Source organism: Rhagoletis pomonella, unplaced genomic scaffold, assembly GCF_013731165.1.
Source record: "Rhagoletis pomonella isolate Grant_MI unplaced genomic scaffold, Rhpom_1.0 Rhpom_scaffold_00013, whole genome shotgun sequence".
NCBI classification, from domain to species: Eukaryota; Metazoa; Arthropoda; class Insecta; order Diptera; family Tephritidae; genus Rhagoletis; species Rhagoletis pomonella.
The window spans coordinates 5,881,285-5,889,457 of record NW_023458567.1 but is presented as its reverse complement, the minus strand read 5'-3'; the positions used below and the strand labels follow the sequence as shown (position 1 = coordinate 5,889,457).

The 8,173-nt window shown below is 35.8% G+C and overlaps 3 protein-coding genes across 4 annotated transcripts in view; 1 reads left to right on the top strand and 2 right to left on the bottom strand.

The window, feature by feature from the left end:
- LOC118748639 overlaps nt 1–7,684 on the bottom strand; it is a 37,793-nt gene extending 30,109 nt beyond the window's left edge. For both annotated transcript variants that reach the window (XM_036483215.1, XM_036483216.1), the window contains exon 1: nt 7,601–7,684. The gene's annotated coding sequence lies outside the window, so the exon portion shown is untranslated. The remainder of the gene's footprint in view (nt 1–7,600) is intronic.
- Nucleotides 5,274–6,978, top strand: LOC118748646 (zinc finger and BTB domain-containing protein 24-like). Its single transcript, XM_036483230.1, has 2 exons — nt 5,274–5,366; nt 5,425–6,978. The coding sequence occupies exon 2, from the start codon at nt 5,613–5,615 to the stop codon at nt 6,867–6,869; it is 1,257 nt and encodes a 418-aa protein (XP_036339123.1). The 5' UTR covers nt 5,274–5,366; nt 5,425–5,612; the 3' UTR covers nt 6,870–6,978.
- LOC118748655 (zinc finger protein 62-like) overlaps nt 7,056–8,173 on the bottom strand; it is a 2,060-nt gene continuing 942 nt past the window's right edge. Inside the window, exon 3 of the mRNA XM_036483239.1 lies at nt 7,056–8,173. This exon is cut by the window's right edge and continues 4 nt beyond it. Coding sequence (XP_036339132.1) covers nt 7,665–8,173 — 509 coding nt within the window. The 3' untranslated portion in view covers nt 7,056–7,664.

The window sequence follows — 8,173 nt, the reverse complement described above, 5'->3', positions numbered from 1 at the left end:
TTCACTTTCCCCCGGCCTGGGTGATTTGAGATGGAATGAGCCATATATATATATTTTTTTTTTAAGTCAGGTTTTTTTTGCTAAAAATTACTTGTTCGCTAACTCTTTTTTATGTTCGGAAAGTACGGTTCTATTCTTTACTATTTCTCACTAAAATCAAACTTTTCAATATCGATATATATGTACATAAATGGATATAAAGTCAATATGTATATATCTTGTTGCCCTTCGTTTCTGCATTCTACGGTGGCTGTTATCTTAATAGAGCCGTGTTTTTGGTTGTTAGTACTCCAAAATTTGTGGGTTTTTCATTACAGCTAATTGTATTTAGAGAAGCGTGCCACACATATGTCCATGAAATGTTAATACCATGCACAAATATTTTAAATGAAAACACTACGCTTGCGCGAAACCTTCAAAGGCACATATTTTGATTTATGTGACCATCACCGTCATTGATTTTTTCTTAGTATTTGACTGTTTATTCATAAAATAGTACACGTACTTATTAATATTGCCATGTGCATTTGCTTTAAGATGAGCTGAAAACAAGCAGTCAATAGTTTACGCCACATCTGTTGATGAGCTAATCCATCCGAGAAACTGCATAAGAGGTGGCAAAAAGCGGAGTAAACAATAAGGCGTGAACGAATATGTGTAATCAATTTAGCTTGGGGGGAATTTCGAAATTAATATGCCGCTAGATTAATATAAAAATGTGCCATAAACAAACATACATATGTATGTATGTATGCATATTAGGGTGCCACACAAAAAAAAAAACGAAATTATAAAACCTGTATAACTATGTATATTAATAATTCCGTCGCTCACGTAAATCTTAATATTTTGCCGAAATATTTTGGCGGAAGTAATAAAATATAATAAATTTTATAATACCGATTTTTTTATGGAGAGTGATCCATACTAATGTATATACATATATGAGTTATACTATATTATTATTTATATAATAACTGTTTCCTATTATGTGTCTTTACATTTATATTGCACATTTATTCTTTTGCATTCAATCGATAATGTACGCCTGAGGCCATTTGGTCGCCAACCAAACGATTAACTTATCAAATCCAAGTAGTAGTTACGTATTTCATTAACAGATTTCATGCATAAGCAAAAATGCTACACATCATCCCCATTTTTTTATTGTTTTTCCTCAATTGTCATCTTTTGAATTTTATTTATTTTACTTCATGATGACTGCACGCTTTTTTTTTTGTCTGGCCATCTCCATCGGCATCATGCTGGACATCATCATCGGTCAATGTTCACTGATCACTACTGACATAATAATTTGTCTTCGTACTGGCCTCTAGCGTTCGCTCAATTGAAATCTTCAGCTATTGCAATACTTATGCGAAATGATTAGGCATGACGTAGCGGTTTTCTATAAAAATGTTGGACCTTTTATTGGGGCATTTACATTTTTTTATTTTTTTTACACATTTTTTGTTTCAAAAGTTGCCACGGGCAGTTAATTACATTCAATATCATCGCGCAGACAGCGTGTGAAAAAAGCGTTGTTAATACTAAATGCATCTGTTTTAGAGATTTTTATAGAATTTTTTTTTATAGAGTTTTGTAATTAGGCATTGCAAAGATGAAACAATATAAAAACAAAAAAAAAAACGGCAAGAGAGAATGATCCGTCATTTTTATGGAAGGACATAAAATGATTCGATGTTCTGAAACTTATCGAACTTATCGTCTGCCATTCAGAAAGCAGGAGGTTATCAATTCGTCTGAATATTTTTTTTTTTTTGTTTGTTACCGCAAAACCCTTTTATCGAAAAGGATGTACCTCAAGGGTGGCCCCTACTTCTATTTTCGCTTGTTTTGTTATTTAATTTAATATTTAAAAAATTAAGATATAATAATACTATTCAAGGTAACTAAAAGAAGGCTCTTATAAACAATGCTTTGCCTATCCCTAAGGATATTAGTGTAAGGTCGCCACTTATTTTCGCATCTACAAAATTTAACTAAAACAACTTAATACAGATTTTTGAGAACCTTAATCCACAAATAATTTCGATGAGGGTTGCCACATTTTTATTATATGTGTATGTATGTATACATACATCACCTGATTTTACTGTAAGATATTTTTTTAATTTATTAACATTAAAAAGCAATTTTTTATTTTTTATTTCCAACATATTTTTATAGAATTCTAAGGTACCGGCAGGTTAAATTATTAACACAATAACTAGTAATAGTTTTGTTATCGACATATTTTTTATGCGAAGAGGTATTAGTTTAGAAACTGGTAAAACTGGCTTTTAGTGACATTTTTCTCACCTCCATTTAATATTCCAAATATTTTTCCCAAGAGGATATATGTTTTGGTTTTAAGATTTTGAAGCTTTTCCGCATTTCTATAAGAAATCAACGATGTTAATACAGTTCTTTGCATTGCTGATGACGATATACTATGAATTAATTTTTAGCCTAATATAATAATAATATATATAGATATGTGTCTAGATCTTTAGGGAGCTAGCACAAAAATGGACCGTACAGATACAACGCAATTAATACAAAAATAGGTAAAGCAGTAGTTTTTTGGTTAGTGAATATAATTATGAACAAAAATATATTTACGTTAATTGAATTGATTTGTGCAAAAATATCGTGCTATTTTTTTCTTTTTTTTTTAGTTAGCTCTCTTGTAGGTAAGTACAAAAATATTGTAATTACCTTATTAAAAATTTTTTTTCCAACCGTATTCACCAAACACAGCTCTAAAATTTAATTTCAATTCTGCTTTTGGACACTATTTTATCGAGTCTTGTAGTATCGGTGCTTTTGAACATTTCTCTGCATTAGATAGTCCTTCTTAAAACCCCAAAATTTTCACTCACTAATCAACCGCTAATCAACTAATCACTCACTTAATGAGCGCGGAATATTTTTACAAAATTTATAAACACATTTCTATGCAAACTCATAACATTTTCGGTCGGCGTGGTCGGTAATAAAAAAATTGCAATCGAAGTTAATCAAAAGCTACCAGAGTCGCAAGATGGTGCAGCAAGTGATGGCAAACGAACGGAAACAACTGACGGTCTTAAGCCGTGAAATATTCGTAAGAAGCTAAGCATATAATGCGAAATGCAAAACTTACTATGTATGTATGTAAATGCATACAAGGCGCGATTCCAAACACTAGATGAAAAGCCAAACGCAAAAGCTGACGCGCACAAAACAAACGACTAGACGCTGCCAAGTGTGAAAATATAATAAGCGCAGCTGGCGAGCGAGCGGCTTGAAAGAAATGCAGATGTTATTCGTGCGCTGGAAAAGTTGCCATCAGTCAACAGTAGCGGCAGTAGAGCAATAGTAAAGCCAAACGGAGTAGCAGTTGCGGTGGCGCTGCAGAAAATCCACACAACAAATATCTTGCAAAAAGAAGGTAAAAATCTAACAACAGCAGTAGCAGTAAAATGCCTAAGCAGTTGAGGGTTTAAACCTAGGCAGCAGATGCGGCGTATATGTACAATCGGCCGTAAGCTAGGCGCCGCATCAAGTTTATATGTACATAGGTACTTATGTACTATCCACGCTAGTATGAATGAATAACAGAATGAAGTCTGTGGTGGCGGCAAAGTGTGCGTTACTTGAAAAATCTTTAGTCTACAATTTTATCTGGTTTTATTACTCGCATTAGTCACACCATACTTGGGCCGGCGTGGCTTGTTGTTGTTATGGAAAACGAACCCGTGCCGCATTACCGTCAATATGAAATACTTGGAGATGCAGTACTATTCGGATCTAGTTACTGCCAACTTCCGAAAGCAGTTAGCGCATCGTCAGAAGCGTTAGCTAAAGAAGTCATTAGCTTTTGCTAAATTTTACATATGTATTTACATTCAAACTTGCATGCAGCAGTAAAAACAAGAAACAGTCACTTTTAATGCGTTCATTGCACGCGGCCACAGTCAGAGCTAAGAGTTGGGTGTCACATTAAAACAACAGCAACAAACACTTATGTATGGACATACATACATATTTAAAAGCATTTAACATTACGATCGCACAATGGGAGCGTATAATTATTATGTGAAGAAATGGAGAAATATATACATATGTGTGTAATACAAGCCAAGTGCAAGCACCTTAACTGTGAAGTAGAAAAGCGGTGGGTTGCTAGATTCAGTGTTCTTTTCGCTAGCGATAGGGCGTGAGAAGTTGTAACTTATGTATGTTCATACATATCCGTTAAAAACGAAACTGGCTAAAACGTTACAAGCTTACCAGAATGCTGAGCGGAAGTTTTACGAGATTGTAATACTTTGAGCAAGTTTAGAGCGATTTATATAATATTAGAATTTTCCTATGCACTTGTCAATTCGGGGAACTCCATATTAGCCGCCTTCGCTTGGTCACTTCTCTGCCCACCATCCGCTAGCTTAACGAAAAATTTGTATGTGAAGCAACAACAAAGTTAACTAGCTGTGATGAACGTTGAACACTAATTGCCCAGAAGATAATTTAGGTAGGCCTTCTTCAAAGAAGTCATTCCGAAAGGCCTACCCAAAAAGGACTGAAAAAAATGCTTGCCTGCATGGCTTGTAGGTCGTTTTCTATTTGCAATTTACGCGAATGCAAAAAAAATAATTGATATGAACCTTAAATAAATACCTTAAAGAAGTATGATTTTTATGAATTAAAGAAGCAGTTTTATACATAAAAACTCCCCCAAAAGGCATTCTGAAATACGTCTTACAAAATGCCCTTCTGGAAGCCCTTTTATGGGTAGCGAAAGCCTTCAATTTGTGCCACTCCATACAAAAATGAAAGGAGAAACGAATGTAGAGTGGAAGGCCTGTTGACCTTTTGGAAAGGCTTTTAGCTCCTGAAATTATCTACTCGGTGATAAACTTAAGAGTACATATGTATATACCTTTGTAATCACTTCCCTTTAAGTTTATAAGCATCTTATTTATCAGCAGCTATCACAAGTCGCAACTTTTCAGTTCAAATACGCATTCTCGTTCGTGCAAGTTTTTATGTAAGTTATTCCACACGAAACTGAATTTAGTTCTTTAAATTGGAGGTTAGAGGAAATACTTTTAGCGAACAGGAAATTCCGCTTTTCCATTTCCCTCCTGTCACCGACAACGTACAAGTCACAATAGATTTGGGACTGCTTAGCTGCAGGTATCGGTGTGCGACTTGGGTGTCACTCCGAAAAGTGCTGTCAAACGATATGTATCGATATTTTCGATGCATCGATCTTTTTCGGCATCCCTACGGCAGTGACGCATTAAAAGTGAAAAGCCAGGAATCTACTCATCACGGTCGCGATTGCAAAGTACTTTTTTATACAGCAAGCCCTATCGGTACATCCAATTGTGCAAAAGTTTGTAAACAAATTAATTTAATAAATTTATTGTGCAGAAAGTTATTTGTGTTGTGTCTCGAATACTCGCAAAGCGCAAGTAACCGGATGACACTAATATCATTAAGGCTTTTCATTGCATCACTTTCACACGATTTTGCTTACGCTGTTGAAGAATTTACGAAATATTTAGTAATATAAAGCAAATAATTAACGAAAACTCCCTCGCAAAGAAGTTGTTAACAAAATGTGCGACGGTGTTGTAGAAATTGACGGGTTCATCGAGTATGAGCTGACTAAGGATTGCGACTCTGTGGAGGAAGAGACCTTTATATACGAAGATGAAGACGGGGTGGAGGTGGAACAGCTGGAAGACATTATAATAAAGCCAGAATCGATTATAATGGAGGTAATCGAGGAAGATGACACTGAACAGGGTTATGAAGTGGCCGAGAGCCTTGTGGAAATAGAGGATGAGCCACTACCGGCCAATGTAGAGCTGATTAAAGAGGAAGACATTGAAGAGAAGCCAGAGGTGGCACATTCTCCTCCTAATGAAGCACCTAAAGGCCCTAAACGTTACCTCCTCTTTGACGAACTTGTAGCCAACATAGTCGACTATGATGTTGACGAGACTCCCATTGTTGAATTTTCCTTATCGAACACTGATACGGACGAAAAACTACCTGTCGAATGTGGCATTTGCCCCGATGTGATGCACAAATCGAAACTCTCTGCCCATTTAAAAACACATCTTGTGCCCGGCACTAACCGCTATGCCTGCATCTATTGTGACAAATCATACAAAGATCACAGTTACTTGGCTGGTCATTCTCGGCGTCACATGGGCATTCGGCCGTATGTGTGCGAACCATGCAAGCTATACTTTTCAACCAAACAAGACTTACGTGTGCACAATCAGCGGCGGCATCAGGAAAAAGAACACATTTGTGAGATTTGCGGTAAAACTTTTTCACAAAACACGATGTTGAAGCGGCATCGCGAGTCTACGCACGAAAAGATGAGACGCTTCCAATGCGAACACTGTCCCAAAGCGTACTACAAGAATTTCTCGCTTCAGGAGCACGTACGCAACGTGCATATGGGTAATCGCCGAATGTTGGTATGCCCGTTTTGTGGCATGCAATGCCGTGATGCACACAAGATGGCGCGGCATCGTAAGCTACTGCATCTTAACCAAAAATACTTTCAATGCGAAATTTGCCAAGAAGAGTTTACAGATATCAGCTACTTTGATGCACATAAACGTTCCATACAGTGTCGAAATAACACACAAAGAAAATTGGAAGAAGAGCAATTGTTACAGCAGCATGCAGAGGAGGAGCAATTGCTGTTAGAGCAACAGGAAGAGGACGATCAACTTGATGAAGAAATAGAACAAAAGCAAATACATTTCGTAACACATTCACAGGATCAATTGGAGTTGCAAACACAAGCAGATGATCTTTGTTATGAAATTACAGTAGTCAATAGCGATAATTAAGTATAGAAAAGCTGACACTCGGTAAAAATTTTCAATAATTTCCAAAACTTAATTACGCTATTAAAAATTGATACGAAAGTAATATACTATATATATGTATGTATACGTACATTTGATGAAATGATGTATTAACAAAATTTCCATTGATAAATAAAAAAATAACTAATTTAAAGAATACCAAATATGTGAAGGATCTTCAAGTTCCAAATTTGGAAGAATTTTTTATTATTGAGGATATTAAATATACATATTCAAAGCTGCAAAGATATCATATTATATGCAGGTATATACATATGTATATATGTACATAAACATACATAGTATATTGCAATTTTGAGAATATGTTCTAGAATATTTAGCATTGAGCATACATACATATTTTCTCAAATGCATACATATGTAGAACGAATAATGAATTCAAGTTAATATATTTATGAACTAAAATATCCAAGTAAACACATAAACGAATTAAATTATACATACGGCTTCGTCTTATCCTTTCTTGGCGCATATCTATATATGTATGTATGTACATATGTACATTATATTTCGATAAGAATTTGTTTCCAAATTGACATATGTATGTATATATACATATATTTTCATTAAAGCGGCGCAATATATCATAATATAGACCCATTGTTGTACTTCGAAAGCAATTTCGGGCGTCGATCTCTAGATAGACCCAGCTTAATGTTCTACATACATATGTGTATATGTGGTATTCTTACCAATAACACTTTTTCGGTCACGTTATTTTGAAGGAAATTCCACCACCGTGTCACTTTCTGTCTCCTAGAGTGCCTCTACCGTCGTTATCGTATTCGCATCGGCGTCTTCAAATTCTAAATCGCAACGCTTACTTTCGTCCTCTGTCTCGGAGATATTAGCCACTTCCGTATATATTCCCGCGTCCGGAACCTTACTAGCTCCATTGGTTCCGCCCCGCATTATAGCATGCTTGCTCTTTTCATGCCATATTAAGGAAGGTTTCTGATTAAAGCGCATATTACAAATGTTGCATTCGTACCGTAAAGCATTTTCATGCAACTTCATATGATTTCGCAGTGATTTGACCCTGGTAAATGTGGCTTCGCACTGTTCGCACTTGTAATTACGTTCCCGCGTATGTACCACAGCATGTGTACGCAATTGGTAACCATCAAAAAAGCGTTTTCCACATTCATCACACTTGTAATTTCGTTTATCCAGATGACGTTTTTCATGAATATTTAACGCACCATTAGTTATGAAACCGCTCCCGCAATAGGTGCACACAAACGGCCGCTCACCGGTGTGCCATC